Source organism: Hippoglossus stenolepis, chromosome 16 (genome assembly GCF_022539355.2).
Source record: "Hippoglossus stenolepis isolate QCI-W04-F060 chromosome 16, HSTE1.2, whole genome shotgun sequence".
NCBI classification, from domain to species: Eukaryota; Metazoa; Chordata; class Actinopteri; order Pleuronectiformes; family Pleuronectidae; genus Hippoglossus; species Hippoglossus stenolepis.
Genome location: NC_061498.1, coordinates 1045515 through 1063014, shown reverse-complemented (window position 1 = coordinate 1063014; position 17500 = coordinate 1045515). Strand labels below are relative to the sequence as shown.

Genomic DNA, 17500 nt, shown 5'->3' with positions numbered 1-17500 from the left:
AGTCCAAACACATGCAGATTGGGGTTAGGTTAACAGGTTAATAAATTGACTGTAGGTGTGAGAGTGAATAGTTTGTAAAGCAGCTTTCAGACCTGCTCTGAGCTCCAGATAATCCTGAGAGGGTCGTGTCAGTGTTTGGAAACAAATATCTCAGAAATCTGGATATCTCTGAAATCCAGATTATCTGCAGACTTTCTCCTCCTGGCCTGCTAATATACAGTCTGCAGAAGGTCTGGAGAATCCCGTGTGAGAACACAGGATTAAGTTGAGGAATTTGAGTCTAAATGTGACGTGACTGTCCAGAGACAAGTTGAACTCTCTGAATGCTCACCAGCATTTTGGGGAGAAGGAATGGTTCAGTCCACCAAGACCAGGCTCTTTCTTACTGAGCAGGAACTCCTGGAGCTTCAGCTTCACTTCCGTACTGGCAATGGCACCTTCCAGAAACACACAAACACTTTCAGTCACAGCGCCCACATGTGGATGGATTGGTAGTGACATCAGTAGTAACCTACTCTCTTTTCCTTTCTCCTTGTGCCTCAGCAGCAGCAGTTGCTGCTCTAGTCTCTGTTTCTCCTGTTCTTCATGTCGTTGTAGATCCAGTTTCCTCTTCTGTTCCATCTCCTGCTGCCGCTTCGCTGCCAGCAGCTCCTGCTGTTGCTTAAACACACAAACACACAAACACACACCTCGCTGAATGACTCCCGGTTGCTGTCCGGCCGATTTGCTTATGCTGTCGTTCTGAGAGGAACAAAATGACTCCCCGACTGTATCTATATTTACCTTCAGGTGCTCCTGCAGCTGGACTTCGTGTTGTCTTGTTAGCACTTCGTGTTTTTTTTGGAACTCTGCAAACAGCAGCTGTTTCTGGAGCTCCTGCTGCTGTTTGAGTATCACCAGTTCCTGCTGGAGCTGCTGCTCTCTCAGGGTCGTGTCCACCGCCACTGCTCCCCCAGACAGAGAGCCCACCCTGGGCTCCGTCCGCAGGTCCATCGGGCCTCCTCCTCCACCTCCTACTCCTCCTGGGCCTTCCCCTGGACCCCCACCTGAACAAGGCAGCAAATTACCAAGTGTTTGAATGACTGCATTTATTTTAGATTGTGACGCTCAAAATAGTTTCCTTTGAAAACAGGTACGTCTGTTTCTACTGGTCCCAGTTGATTTGACTGTGTTCTCTGAGGGATGTTATGTGATCTTTGAAGAACTCCTTTAAGTAAAATGACGTAAGGATCATCAGGATCCCCTAAAATCTCCTCGGTATGCCACTGATCCACTTTTAGAAACCCTGGAAACCCCCCCCCCCACCTCAAGGACTCTTAAAGGACTCACCAGCCTCTCCACCTCCTCCTCTGTGCTCGTTGGCTGTTCCCACCGGGCTCTGCATGCCCGACGGGAGGCTGCTCTTCACCTCCACTACTGCAGGACGGAAACAGACGGAAAGAAACAGGAGAAAACAGATTGATTAGTCTGGAAAATACTGTGAGGGCCACAGCAGAATATTACATCACACACAGGCAATATTCAGATGAGCTGTGTTAGTTGTAAGAAAGTGAGGAACACAGCATCACTAGGCTCCATCCAACCAAAGGAAACTGCAGGATAAGGTCAAATGAACAGAGAAATATGTTTTGTATTTATAGCAGTTTGGTGGAAAATGACAAATAATATCAAACAAAAAGGAATTGGATTCAGTAAATTGGTGTAATACACTAGGAAATGTTAGAACTTAATGTGACAGGTTCATTGCTCTGCACTGGTTTGGATCTGTGGCAGCCACTTGGGCTAATCAGTACGACAAATGAATATTGATTTCTCGCTTCAGGCTTCAGCTGACGTCTCACCAGGTGAAATTAAAGCTGTGTGAACTCATGGAGCAGAAATCCATCATCTTTTCAAGCCCGCAGAAATAAAACCTTCAGTTGTCTGTGTTGGGGAGAATTCCTTCTGCGACTGACAGGCATGACACGGTCATGGATTTGTTTGATGGCCCCTCTGAAGTTCTTTGTAACTACTAACTAGTGATTGACTAACTCATGCTGAATCATTTAAGTTATTTGAAATGTCTTCTGAATTGAATTTGTCAAGTGCATCAAAAGAAACCTTCTATTGAAAAGCATCTAACTATGAAAACAGGAAACAAGCATAAAACCCCACATGACTGATTCAGAGGCGCAGAAGGTTCATCTTTAGTAAATGTACAACAACCTGCATCACTGAGAAGACAGTGGGATTTCCAGTTAAGACCGTCTGCATGAACATGGTATAAAACAACGTTTGAATGTTACAGGCTCCACCCGATCACTTTTCAGACATGAACTCCAGAGAAAGTCTGGACCCAGTAGATGACTTTGCGTTGCACACGTGAAGAACGCAGCTTCCTGCCGTCCATCTTTATTTATAGTTTCCACTACATTTTGTCATCGGCCCCTGTAAATGTGCCTTTGAGCAGGGCAGTGACCCTGACCTGGCATAGTAAGCTCTCCTGGTCATGGGTGATTACACTTCTGAATCAGGCTACTTCCTGGAAGAAACCACTCTCTGCATCATGTTGGGACGTCAGACTAGTTCCTGTCTGCTGGCCAGGGAGGAAATCCAATTAGGCTGTATCTGCTGTGTCGTCTGCACTCCAACCTCTCTATAGGAAGGTGTTCTGATTGGTCACCTCCCAATCTTTGACACGCCCCCTTTCTGCTCCCGCTCCCCACGTGGGCTCAACTCTTAACCCACAATAAGGCCAAGACCATTAGCCCCGTCCTGGAGGATTATGATCAGTTAGATGAGGACGGATTTCATCAATCTTTATTGCCTTTAATCCCAACCTGAGCTCTGACCTTTGACCTCAGATCCCGGCACCAGGAGCAGGTTCTGTATCTACACTGAGGAAAAGGGTCACAAGCTCAAATCTTATTCCTGAAAAATCAAGAAAGTGAATTTGGTCATAACCAAAAACGGAGAGAGCCATAGATAAATAAGGGTGTGTGTGTGTGTGTGTGCGCCCCCCTCACATCTAAATTACCTAAACAAATATTCTGGCATTTCACTGTGACGCACGTGTCTCCCCTTCCACTGCGACACACACACTGCCTCAGTGTGTGTGTGTATGTGAGAGACTGGTCTGTGAGTGTGTGTACAACAGTCTGTTTGGCAAGAGAGCAGCATTCCACAGCAGCCAGGGTCTGACGTCAAACTGAAGACATTTATAGTCTGGTAAACACACACACACACACACACACACACACACACACACACACACACACACACACACACACACACACACACACACACACACACACACACACACACACACACACACACACACACACACACACACACACACACACACACACACACACACTAACGTACAGTCTGTTGAAAGAGGCGGGTCCTAGGCAACCGTTCAGTCAATCATATGAGTCTCACTGCAGTTACACAGTAAGTCATGCACCAGGATGGATGCAGTAAAAAGAATAAAAGACAGTCTGTGCGACCAGTGTGGCCCGTCAGTAGATCCTGGGAGACGTCAACACAGACCTCAGCGCTACTATGACTCTATATATATATATATATATATATATATATATATATATATATATGACTCCATATATGACTCATATATGACTCTATATATGACTCTATATATGCATCATGCTAATACCACACAGATGTCTTTAGCTCAGGAGGAGTGTTGCATGAAAAATACTGAGTCCAGCACAAATAAACTAAACAGTGATCCGGATGTTGAGCATCATATCCTACATTTAACTTTCATTTCCTAAATGAAGTGTAAATATCCTGTGTAACTAGTTCATCCCATACAACTTAAAAGTTTAAGTATCATTTACCGATACGATATGAATGGAGTTAACGATGGAGAACACCAAACCCTCGACAGCGACGTGACACGAAACGCAAAGAGGTCTCACTCTGTTGGATGTGGGTGAACATCCCTTCTGGTTGTACAGTGGTGTGACAGAGTGGGGGCTCTTCTCTCACAACATATCTTTGACCAGAACCGACGGCGGCGGGCGGCGGGCGGCGAGCACATAAACCGACAACAGCCCGTTTAATTTAGAGCTGTCATCAAGGTAATTAGTTCCAGCTGATACGAGCGCCCGGCAGCACGTCTGTGTGTTTAAGTGAGGACAGCGACGCTCAGCACCAGGTAGAGAGGAGAAGCTGCAGCTGAAGCTTCTACACAACACACGTGAACTGAGTGTCATCATCATTAATAATAAGTCAGCATAAGTAGGGAGGTTCAGGAAAATATCATATAATAACAAATACTAATCATTTTACAATGCATTAATAATCAAACCACTATGTTAATATTCTTATTATCACAACAATAATACAGATGCTGCTTCAGCACAAGCGGACGGGGCGGTGCACCCCCCCCCACTTCACATTATTGTTATTATTATTGGTGATATGAAAATGATAAAAGTAATGTTATTACTTATTGTTACTATCAAGATTATTATTGCTAATTTGTAAGATAATTGTTATAATAACATGATTATGACGTGAGAAATAAAGGGGTGACCATGGAAGTGAAGATGATGATGATGAAGACTGTTTGACAGATATCAGTTGGTTGATCGGATGCAACATAAAAAAAGAAAGTGTGCACAGGAAAACTAGGAATTTGCAAACAACCTGGTAGCGAGTGGAACACGAGTCTTGTGGGCGAGCAGAAAATAATTTACGTGATGAAAAAATCCCTTATGACAGCACAGCATGTGGAGAACTCTCTCCAGGACGTAGGCGGACATCGTCGACGTTTCCTCGTCAGCAATCGATTAAAGACCTCATGACCAAAACTGCAGAGGATTCACCACAAGATGCAGACTCCTGGTAAACTTACACCAAAGGCCAGGGAGGAAACATACAGACGCACCGGGTGTAATCAGATTCCGTCAAATTGGATTTTCAGCATTCAGAGGGACAACGATCCTAAACATACGGCCAAAGCAACCAAACAGCTTTTAAAGGTGAAGAGGTGGAATATCCTCGACTGCCCGAGTCAGTCATCTGATCTGAGTCTGACTGAGCTGCATTCCTCTTCCTAAAGAGCAGACTGAAGACTCCATAACAAGGAGGAGCTGGGGGAGGCAGCGGTGGAGCCGTGGGAAAGTGTCTGCTGGTGTCTCTGGACTTCAGGCAACAGATTCTACACAGAATATTAAACATGAGGATTTCCTTTGATTTAATCTTCTATTCTTTTGAATCCTATAAACTTGTGACACATTTCAAACTGTTTCAGTTAAAGAATTACTAAAGAAGTAGTCAGGGGTTATTTTTCATTTTTGATATTGGACAATCCTTCAACTCAGGGTACGACAGTGTTAGAGAACTCTAAAATCTATTAAGGAGCATGTGAGTGTGCAAATGATGATTATTACAAAATTCAGCCCAAGCAACCTCGTGTTTTTGTTTTCAAACACAACAATAATGATGATTAACCAAAGTTATCTTTTGAAAAAATATCACATGGACCACTTGAACTGTGGGAGGAAGCCGGAGGAAACCCACGTGGACACGGGGCGAACATCCAAACTCCACACGGCTGTAAAGCAGGAACCTGCTTGCTGCACCAAGGTGCTGCCTCCACACGTTCACGCTGTTTTTCTACACATTAAACATAAATAGTGATGTGTTTTAGGTCCAGAAGACATTTAGACTTATCTCTATTAACAGCTATCTGCCTATGAAGATAAATTACTAAGCTGAAAACCGATGCATTTCCTTCAATGTGTCTCTTGTGCCACAGACTGTTTTTACCTGCAGGCAACCAAAGCCTCAAACGTGATTGGTCAAACTAGAAACAGAAATTCTTACTTTCACTCAAGTAGAAAAGTTCATGTGGAACTTTCTTATCTATTTATTGGTACTTTTATGTAAGTAAAATGTTTGAGTACTTCCTCCATCACGTTCACTTTTAGCTGCTGCTGAGCGTCGCTGTCGCCAGTTAAAATAGTGAACGACGCCGCGGTTCGTCTCATCAGCTGTCACTCATTCATGTTAACTCGGTCAATAAGTTGATGATAGGTCTAAATCTAACTTGGCTGCTGTTGGTTTGTGTTTGCACGCCGCTGTCAGAACTGGTAACAGATAGTGTGTGAGACTGTGCACGGAGACATCTTCTCTCCAGTCAGGTGCCGGCATTCTCTCAGCTGAACCTCCATTCATAACAAGTCAACTATTCAACTCTTAAAGATATATTTGAATCAGCTCTGGTCAATCTAAGGTTTGTTAAATGAAGTCGTCTCAAGCTGCATCATTTGAATGTGTCACACACAGAATAGTTTTTACCGTAATGTACATTTACAATATTAAAAGACGCGGATCAGGATCAAAATAACTTGATCAACCTTTTTGACTCAAACACATTAAATCCTTCAGCCTGTAAACATCTCCTCATTGTTCCTTCATTAAGCAGCAAACTCTTCATTTTCTCATTACGCCCCGAAAGTGATGTGGTCCTAAATTTCTCAGCTCAGGAGCACATGTGCTTCTTGGGCTAAAAAGTGAGTGTTAAGCCCTGAAACTGGGAATTTCCAACATCTGCCTGGGACAGGAGTGCTTTGTGCTCCGTCCTTAGATCCACTGATCCAGACTTTATCCAGAGAATCAACAATGCTACACTAAGTGCTGGCCAAGATTGGCTGCTGCTAATGATGGTAAAAAAAAAAAGGAATGATTCATGAAGACACAAGGAGAAAGACCAAGGTGTATATTCTATCTTTTCTCTCCCTCTTTCTCTGTTTCTGTTACGTCTCCTACTCCAAAGCTGCTGCTGCTGCTGGGAGGTATTTCTGGAAGCCAGTATTCCTCTGTTCTCTTCTTTCTCTCCCTGTCCTGTTCATCCCGTGTTGCTAAAAGAAAATAGGCACAATGACGTCAGCCCTGCAAAACACGCTAAAAAAAGCCCGAAGAGAGAGAGTCAGAGAGGGGGAAAGAAAAGACAGAGCAAGACGGAGAGTGAGGTAAAAATAGTATAATGGCTGTGTGTACTTTAGACAAATTAGAAGCTTAGAGAGAGGGAGAGGAGTCACATGTGTGGCGTTGCTATGGAGACGGAGGGGTCAGAAGTATTATGGGTTGGCAGACAGTAGTTCATCCATGGATACGGTCTGTTGTGCTGCACCAGGCTTTGTGTCATTTGGTTTAATCAATTACACGAGTGTGTGCATCTGATCCACGTTTGATATTGAAATCTGTGAATATGATCTGTACAGATGAGGTTTTATTGAATTTGATTGATAAGAACAATGATGGTCATGAGTTATGTGCAGTTCCTCTCAGCTGTTTTCTGCAGTTTAGTGTCTTTTAGCTGTGTTTTGGTTTTACAGCCTGCAGCTTTAATGTTTTGGTTCATCAACCTCATTTCAGGTAGAGATGTTTCGACACAGCATCGGAAATTTTACCGCTGAAAATTACAGGTTGGGTATTGACACGTACGAGCATCTCTGTACCGATCCGATACCATGTCTTTAAAAAGTTTATTTTAAAGGAAATCACTTCTTCTTCACTGCTCCAAATCTGCAGTTGCACTGTACTGCCACTGGCAAGTACTGTTTTTAGTGCAGCGAAGAAGAAGTGATTTCCTGTAGTGCAGCGTTAGCTAAAGTAAAACGCCGATGGGTACGTATGTAATGTGGCGGCCCACCTTGTCCCGCCTTTCCTGGATCCGCACAGTCCAGGTATTGGAATGGGTCTCGGGAAAGGACACGTGGTATCGTAACAACGACTTCAAGTAGCCGGTGACAGAGGAAGTTAGCGACTAGCTAAACAAAGATTAAAGAAATGATTCTACTTTCACACTTGTTCATCCAGGTGAAGTTTCTCTGTGTCTGATGAATGTACAATAAAAGTAAAACAATAAATAGTCAAATTAATAGTAGAAAAGGTGATAAGGTTCAAGCCAACAACTCCATATAACAGTGGGAATTACAAATCACCCATTCTGAATAGTTTGGTTCTCAGATCGTTTCCAGTATGTTGCTAAACTCGAGGATATTCCAAGGAACTGTAAAGTTCGAACGCACACACAAACACACAAACACACAAACACACAAACAGATATATACCCTGATCCGGGTTTGCCAGTGTGCCAACAGTATAATTGCGAAAAGAGGATTAGAGTGAATGTGCGTCCTGCTTGAACCAACTAACAACCTCCTGGAATCAAGAGGTGGCATCGAGCCACGCTACAACCTCAGCTCACCTCACTTCTGGCACCGGACATTAATACCTTTTAGCAGCCATGTGTCTCAATGGAGCCTCTGAATGTCTCTGCTCACACACCAGAGGTGTGTTGGAGCATTTGATAAATGACTAAACCGACCGAGCGACCAACTCCACTTCACTAAAACATGTCGAGGGGGAGTTAGTGGAACACAACACGCTAAGAGCAGCGAAATGTTCCCAAACAAAGATGAGAACTACTGGAACGGACCAGGAGCCGTCGACAGCAGCAGACCTGCCGATGGAGATACAAGCAGCTTCTTCTTTACTATGACTCATGGGCATTGTGGTGGACATTATAGTGTAACTCACAGTAAATCTAAAAATTAGTATCATGAGTTATTAATACAAATCTGAGGTGAAATGTGCTAATCCGACATTGAGAGATTTTTAAATACCTTAACTGCCCCCATAAGCTGTGTGCGTCCCAGCCAGTGTTGCTGCTGACCGTGTTGGTGAGTGAGCCAATCCAGCCATTACTGGCTTTCTTTCCTTTTCAGGACGCTGGCACGCACCTGTCCCTTTCAAGAAACTCAAACCGCTGTGTTGGTCTCACGCCTTTCCCTCTGCGCCCCTCCAGGAGGGTGAGCATCTCAGTTTGAAAACCTGGGACTTAGATCTACTATCCAGCCCACACACACGCATCATTCCTCTGAAACACACACACACCTATTTCCCAGATATGACTCACCGGTGGTGGGCATGGCAGCGCTGGAGCCCCCGTTGCCATTCAGGAGCTCCAGAGGCTGATGGTGGCTGTCGGTGCTGGTGGAGGAAAAGCAGGACTCAGTCTCATAGATGGTCTGCAACATGGCGCACAATCCTGACACTGTGGGACGCAACAGCATGCCAAGACAAGAGGCAGCCTCCTATTCTGTCACGAAAATAAAAAAGTCAGTTTCTCTTTGGGTAAACCGCCATGGCTTAGTGTAGGACTCCAGTTGTCAAAGACAGAAATCGACAAACATTGAGCTGTGCTTTCAAAGAGGAGTAATCAGCTAATTTGAAAACTTCCTCTATCGCAAAATGATCTTAAAGTTTATAGAAAATAATGACCACAAATCCCATAAAAAAAAGAAAGAAGTCCTCTAAGCTTTAGTTGTGTAATCCAGCAGAGAGAGTCTGCTTCAGCTCCAGCCTCCAGAGGGATGTGGAGCTTCTGCTGCTCCGTTTGTGCTGTGATGACCGGTCACTGAGACTTAACACAATATCCTCCTTGCATCAGCAACAGGTTCCAGAAATCCGCCCGTTCAATCAAATTTGAAGGTCAAATTGTGGAAATATAGGCTTCCCAGAAAGGACCAGGCAGAGAAATGTCCTGAAATGTAACTTGTGCATCACCTGGGGTCCTGATCCGTGCACAGCACTTCCCCAGCTCCTGAGACGGTGACAGCAGCTGCTGCCTTCTGGGTCAGTGTTGCAGAAAGAGCAAGAAAAAAAGTTTATTTCTCCTGGTGTGCTGAGAAGCCTGTAAGAGTCTTTACCCACTAACAACTCTCGAACCAAGACCAGAAGGGAACCAATGTGTTGCTCTTGATGAAAAAGCGAAGCGATTCCAAACTGAGAAGTGACGGGAGGGCTCGGCTGGAGAGAGGAGCTGCTGCAGCCTCTCTGCTGCTTCCCACAGCTAATAACACAACAAAAATACAGAGACAGGGAGAAGCCGAATTCCCCTGCTCTGGTGCATCAAAGGATCCTCATGCTGTTCTCCTCCTGGCTGACGAGAGGGAGAGGAGAGGAGGAGGGGGTGGAGGAAGAGGAGGAGGAGGAGGAGGAGGAGAGGCAAGGACGTAAATAGCTTTGGGAGAACGCTCCCCGAGGTTCCATGCTTCCAAAATTAGAACGAAGAGCTGAGAGAATGACAGTGAAAGGGAAATGGAAGGAAGGAGGGAGAGTGAGAGAGCAGCATAAGAAAAAAGAGAGGAGAAGAGGAAGGCTGAGCTAGCGAGGACGAGCGGAGCTGTAGAATCCTCCCAGAAAAATGAACGGCCAGGGATCACATGTTGGCCTCTTATCTCCAAAACACACCAAGGGGACAAAAAGGCAGAACCAGCTGCTGGTCAGACGGCTAATGTTCACTGTCTAAGAGCCATTGTGTGTGTGTGAGTGTGTGTCTGTGTGTGTGTGTCTGACGCTCTTTGGGCTGAATGAACGTCGAGAGAGAGAGAGAGAGAGAGAGAGAGAGAGAGAGAGAGAGAGAGAGAGAGAGAGAGAGAGAGAGAGAGAGAGACAGAGAGAGAGAGAGAGAGAGAGAGAGAGAGAGAGAGAGAGAGAGAGAGAGAGAGAGAGAGAGAGAGAGAGAGAGAGAGAGAGAGAGAGAGAGACAGAGAGAGAGAGAGAGAGAGAGAGAGAGAGAGAGAGAGAGAGAGAGAAAGTAGATCACTGGGTGGAAAGGAAGTTCGAAGGAAGAAGAGAAAGTCAGCGGCAGCTTGTTTCTTTCAGTGAGCGTCTCATCATCAGCAGGGAGAGACAGAGGGGGGGACACAGGCACTCCTTCATCGTCCATCCATCCATCCATCCATCCATCCATCCATCCTTCCACCTTCATTCATTGCCTTCTTTTTTTAGCTTCATATTTCTGTTGTGTGTGCATTGGCTGCTAAAAAAAGATTATGGGAGAGGGGAGGAGCGTTTATAACACACGAGATGGGGGGTTGATGGAGGGACTATAGATGAAAATAGCCTGCCAGAGAGGAGGAGGAGCTACAGATAAAAATAGAAACGGGAGAGAGAGACGGGGAGAGGGGGGCGGGGGGGAGAGCAGTAAGCCTACAGCTCTGGGGTGGGGGTGGAGGGGTTTGCAGTGGGTGTACAGCGATGTCATGTTTCTGTTCTGCACTTCCCAGAGATCACCTGTCAGTCAAGCGGCTGTGCAGACATGCATTGGTCCGGTGGTGAAGAACCTCACATTCACCACCGCCGTCATGTTTATGACCAAACACCTGCAAAACGAATGTTATCAGCTGAAGCCTCCGTCCAGTGCTACGTCCACATGACTGTTGTTTGGTTTGAAAAAACACCACAACTCATAAAACTCACATGTTTGGAAACTCTGACTTAGACGCTCACGACCGCAGTTTACATTTCCACAGACTGGAGCCACCACAGATCCACATCCTTATGTCACCGTGACTATACGTTACTATACGTCTCTGTTTTCCCAGCAACACTGGCACCAACTTCCAGCACAACATCAGGACTACACTGTTGCTCCTAACTTTGTAAGTTGGCATCCAAACATGACAGGTCCATCGCTGAAAATGTTCTGTTCTCTTTGCAGACAACACAAGACACGAGCTCTGGTTTTTTAAAGGTGATCACAATGTTTCTGTGGGTTGTATTGGTCTTATTGGTCCCGATGGTCCCGCCCCCAGCGCCTGATGTAGAAAAATGTCGTGGAGATTCACAGAAAGGTCACTTTTTTAAACCAAAAGCTGCTCTGCTCACTGTGCTGTCACTGTGGATATTATTAATTAAAACCACTGGCTATTTATAGGTTTTGTTTATTCCATTTGGCAGCTCAGTCCTGAGTGTAGCTGCACTTTAAGGAACAGGCTCCAGTGTTTTAACGGAGTACACAGGGATGTTTCTACCATGGTTTTAAAAAAAATACGAATCAGGTTTAAAGCAGCTGATGGTGAAACCCTAAATGTCTTGAATATCTCCAGTAGATTAGATTCTAATTCATTCAATCATGTTAATGATTTTCACTCCTCCATAACTGTCCATGTTTCATATCTGGGCTGCTTGTTGCTGCTGCTGTGACAGTTTCCTTTCCAGGAATGATAATATTTCATTTGATCATCACCTCCATCTCACCACCTCCTCTTCATCACCTCCTATGAAACCACTCTGTGCGTCCTCAGGCAGATTCAGAGCTGCCTCTGTATGACACAAGCACAGAGACGGATAGATGGAAAGAGAAGAAATGTAAATACTGAGAACTGGCCCCGCAACCTGTCTGACATCTCCTCAGTCTCACATACTAAACATCTGCTAAAGGTGTGTGTGTGTGTGTGTGTGTGTGTGTGTGTGTGTGTGTGTGTGTGTGTGTGTGTGTGTGTGTGTGTGTGTGTGTGTGTGTGTGTGTGTACTGCAGTAGCTCAGTGGATGACTCATCTCTGCGTTTCTATTTGAGGCGCATCAAACCCTGGAGTCACACTGCTATGTGTGTGTGTGTGTATGTGTGTATGTGTGTATGTGTGTATGTGTTTGTATCATGTACTACATCTGTGCTATTTCTGTATCCATGACAACCAAGTTGGGGAGTCAGTCAGAGACAAAGTTGTCAAAAAATACCTGAGGTGGCCTGAAAGGTGTCGTGATTCTGTAAAACCCAGTTCAGCAGTCTGACGTCAGGATCTCATTTCCTGACAGGCGTCACTTCACAGCCAGATTACAATCGTATACGTCCTCAGAGTTACAGTTGGAAACCAAAATGTGTCCACACGACCACAGAAAGACACACAAACACACACAGACACACAGATACGACTGCTTCTGATATTCAGCTGGACAGAGCTCACGTTCCAGGTACTTCACTCCACCTCACACCGGTTTAACTCTGATCAGTAAAGTCACGGCTGCTGGATCAGTAAGCTTCACTACAAGTGCCCCCCCGAGTTCACAAGTGCAACAACAGACCACAGGACATAAGCTGTTCTCAACTCCTGAGAATGTCCACACAATGGACTTTCTCTGCATTTCACATATGAACAACACAGCAGGAGATTCTCCACTCATGGAGTCTCCACAGCGTTCAGGTCCAGTGACCCCAGCGTCGGCCCCATCACCAAAAGATCTCCAATCTCAAGTTATTTGATGATATAGAAAAGGGATGAAATGTCATGATTGACAGCAGAGACTGACTTGTGATTGGTCGAATGCGTGCATCGACCCCCGGTTGCTACAGCACAAGCTCAAGCTGCTAATGTGCAAGATGGTGGTGACGATATACAGGACATGTGAGCTTCCCTTCTGGGTAGTGGGTGGAAGTGGAGACACGTCGTTGATCTGAACGATATAAACCAGTAACACAACTACTAACCACAGCAGCTGCTTGGAAGAGAAAGACACGGACTTACCTGAGGTGTGTACTGAACTCATCAAGGTTGTAAATGAACGTCTCTCCCCAGTTCGTCCACTGTGAATGTGTGTGAGAGTTAAAGTGGGTCCTCTGTCTCGGCCATGTGTCGGAGGGCAGACCAATCAGACTTTTTCTTAATGTTGGCTCTTCTGCAAAAGAGAAAATTCCTTTTTCTTAGCATTTACTATTCACCTTTTTTTTTAATAACAAGCTTTATCTGTAGCACTTTTCTTAACAATGTCTCAAAGTGCGACCAATCAGGCTCTGGGAACGGCCAGAGAGAGACTGTCAGCTGATCTGAGATGGCGTCCGGGCTCATGAGCAGCTCTTCATATACATGGAGGCCTGGTTGTGTGAAGTCATAAAGGTTTTAAAATCAATAAAAACCACCAGGATCCAAAGCAGCGAGGCCAGAACCATGTTATATGGTTATATCCTTTCTGCAACATGAGGAGACAAATAGTCGATGGAAGGATGCGCCGGTTAAACAGAGAGCGTCACAGAAATCTAGTTCTTACCCTGTGAACATCCTCAGATGCTGGAAAATACACAATCTCTTAACGTGTGGTAAAAAGCTGCACCGAACCACCGTCTTTCTTTGGTCATGAAAACAAATCAAGGGCAAGGATAACACCAAAGGTCTCACGAGCTTTGGATCAATACAAATGTTGAAGTGACGATAGTCTGAGTATAAAGAGCTCGAGGAACATTTCATTATTTGTGGGGTAACAAGTCTGATCTGACTTCGAGCTGCTCGGTCCGTCTCTTTATTGGATGTGTGTGTGTTTCTGCCTGTCCAGACTAAAATGCAGTTTTCAAACTCAAACAAACCCAACGTCTCTGTTTTAGCGGCTCCTCAACTCCACAGTAGTTTGGTTTCCAGGCTCATGTGTAGCAGAGATGATGCATTTTCAAATTAAAACGTAATAGTGTGGATGTAGCATTAATCAGGAACCGTGCATTGATGTACAAAAACAACAATTAGACACGACGGCGGTGTAAACAGGCCGAGCTTCACTCCTGACAAACTGTGTCAATACAAGATTTAATCAGCGTTAATGATCAGCCACACAGGATCGCTAAAAAGAGACTCAGCACGTCTGTTCATAATGTTCTGGAAAATTAGAGGAATAACAACATGACACATTTCGCATCCAAAGCCATCAGTCTGCTCCTCTAACAGCCGTCACTGATTCCCACACTCACACTCAGCCATGTTCATTAAAGAGGCTCGAACACACAGCGACAGGGTGAAAACATCCAGCACTCGTACAGATATTATATTTAATAAAAGAATTGTTCTTTTCCACTCACTTTGCGATTGGGGTTAAACAGAGGCTGGTATGATCTTTAAGCTTGTTTTCTTTATGTGTCTGAAGGCAGATGTTTTCTCCGAGTTAGCAGAGGTTCAGAGGTTATCAAGAAATGACTCATACACTAATCTGCATTTATGTTGAACCACAAAACGGACAAAAAGATGATGTACAGTAACTGATTGATCAGCCACACGTGACAAACAATGACGTGGTTTATTCCTGCATTTAGATTTTGAATGTCGCCTCTTAAATTTTGTTGTATAATTATTTCTTTTATCCAAATTTTATTTTTTTACATTTGTCTTCTCTCATAGCAATGTTCATTTCATCTCTGGGCATCAGTCAAGTCTGATTTCATCTTTGTCATTTAATGATTTATCAACATGTGTCCTGATCCAACAGGAATTAAATGACATTAAGGAAACAAGCTGCACCCTGTTGCATAACGGGACTGCCTGGCCCTCTGGCGCCACCTACTGGTCTCATGTCAACAAAGTTCTCCTAGGTGAGGTCGATGCTCAGCTCAACGTCTCACGCTCCGATATCCTGAATAACTTTCAGAGGCTCTTTCTAAGCTCAAAGCTCACAGTGACATTCATACAGAGCATCTGCTCCGTCATCTAGTTCATATCACACATCGCTCACACACTGCTGGCTCAGCCGCACTTTGGGGTTCAGTGTCTTACACAAGGACATGGGATGGGGGATCGAACCACCCACCATCTGGTTAGTGGACGACCCACCCACCCTCTTCCTCCTGAGGCTCAAGTGAGATGTATTGTGATCATCATCATCATCATCATCATTGTGTCAACAGCATGACACAAACAGTTTACTGCTCCATAATTGGTGTGTGTGTGTGTGTGTGTGTGTGTGTGTGTGTTTGCACTTCTTGATTAGAAAACGAGCAGTGACAGACTAAGAAAGAATGAAACTCATGTCTCTCAAAGCATCAAGATATAAAATCTCCTTCTCTCTCTCTCCTCGCTGCCTCATCCTCCTCCTATTCACACCATCATTTCCTAAAATACCTGGGCCCTCCCATTCTGGAGAGGAGCAGGAAGTGCTGCCTGGCAACCAGGGAGCTGGCTGCCGTGGTAACGGTTCACCTGAGCACCTCTTCCCTAAACAAACAGCGAGTGTGAAACCGAACTGTAGAGTCAGAGTCACAATCAGCCGCTCGCACTATTTGTTTATAGCCTCTTTTTCCTTGAACTTGTTTTCCGTCTCTCACACACACACACACACACACACACACACACACACACAACCATATTCTCTCTCTCTCTCTCTCTCTCTCTCTCTCTCTCTCTCTCTCTCTCTCTCTCTCTCTCATGGAGTGACCCTTGACCTCTGAGGTCTGACTTCAAGGCTATAACCATGCTGCATGATGGTCCCTCACAATGCTCCACCCAACCAGCTGATCACCCGCCACCTGCAGTGAAGTGAGATGCTCCGGACTTTCTCCGGAGTTACTCCTGCCCTTAAAAACTCTGAATGTCCGAATTAGCTTGTGTGAGAAATCAGCAGGAGTATCTCTGTAGGATTCACCAGGAGCGAGGGGGCGTGTTGATGACGTCTCTAACACGCAACGGATGCAAAGCTGATGGCAAGACAGAGAATTTGGTGATAATGGCCGACGTCTGTGTGATTGGTGCAGTGAAACGTACACGTCACGTTCTGCCTCTCTCTCCTGCGCCGCACCTCACCTGAACGCTCTGGAGAGCTCTGTGTTGTTGTGAACGTGTCTGAGCAGAGAATCTCCTGCTGCATTGTTCCTGTGTAAAAGACAAACTCCGGAGAATGTCCAGACCCCATTGTGCGACATTCTTCAGACTTCATGTCTGAAAACAGCTAAAGAAAGTAGCTCACTTACATATGTGCTTAGAAAAGGTTCTTTAAGATTTCACATCCTTGGGTCCAAGCCTCGTCTGAGTGAACCTGCTGACTGCCAGGATGAAGATGTGTCTGACTGGTCATGACCTTGTATTTTACAACGGATCCTACGACTTTGACAAAACACTAAACTAGGCCCTGAAAGGACAGAAGAAACGAAGGACATGGTTTTTGAATGTGAAGAAGGGAGGACAAAGGAGAATGAAATGATTACAGGGTGAAGAGAGCTAGAAAACTGTGAACACAACTTCTCCAACTGCAATCAGAGCTGGGATCATCTCGACAGACTGGTTTGCTTTGTTTCATTCATTGCAGCAAATCAGCGATTGTCACCAAGCCCAGTAAAACATGCTCGTGCAAACATAAACGTGCCAACATCGGGTTAAGAAAAGAGCTGTTTTTACATCTGGTTTCGTTACCTTCGATTGAAGAGTTTTATTCCAGCACAAATGCTCACAATGTCATTAAAGGGATCAGTGGTGTCTGATATTTCCTGTAATTTTCCAGAGGGGCTGTTTGTGAGAATGAAAATGTCCAGTGTCAGTTGCTCTGGACGTTTTCTGGAATTTGTCCTGCAGCCTCTAAGTAAAATGTCTGTAAAATGTCCGAGTGAGAAAATGTGTGGCCTCCAGATGATGTCACACAGGTTGTGAGTTGCTGTACCAGCCTCCATCACTGCAGACAGCCCCACTCGTTTTGAGGAGTTCCCTGTGTGTGCAGCCGGACTCAAGAAGGAATCACACGAAAGCATACTGCACCTCCAGAGCAACAAGCTGGTGTGTGTATGATAACTATACCCGACCACTCGTCTATGAATAGAGCATGTAGCATCATCGAGGAGTGGCAACGACGGCTGAAATCCCCACCAAGTTGTCATGTGTCCCAGTTTGCCAAATATGCATGTGAATGCCGCACTGCCAGCCTCCACACAAACGGGCCCACAGCAGCCCTGGAT

At 45.1% G+C, this 17500-nt stretch overlaps 1 protein-coding gene across 1 annotated transcript in view; it reads right to left on the bottom strand.

Annotated features, from left to right (window-relative positions):
- hdac5 (histone deacetylase 5) overlaps positions 1 to 10391 on the bottom strand; it is a 26140-nt gene extending 15749 nt beyond the window's left edge. Inside the window, 5 exon segments of the mRNA XM_047343792.1 lie at positions 332 to 437; positions 516 to 660; positions 784 to 1046; positions 1330 to 1416; positions 8939 to 10391. Coding sequence (XP_047199748.1) covers positions 332 to 437; positions 516 to 660; positions 784 to 1046; positions 1330 to 1416; positions 8939 to 9095 — 758 coding nt within the window. The 5' untranslated portion in view covers positions 9096 to 10391.
- Positions 10392 to 17500: the final 7109 nt, after the last annotated feature.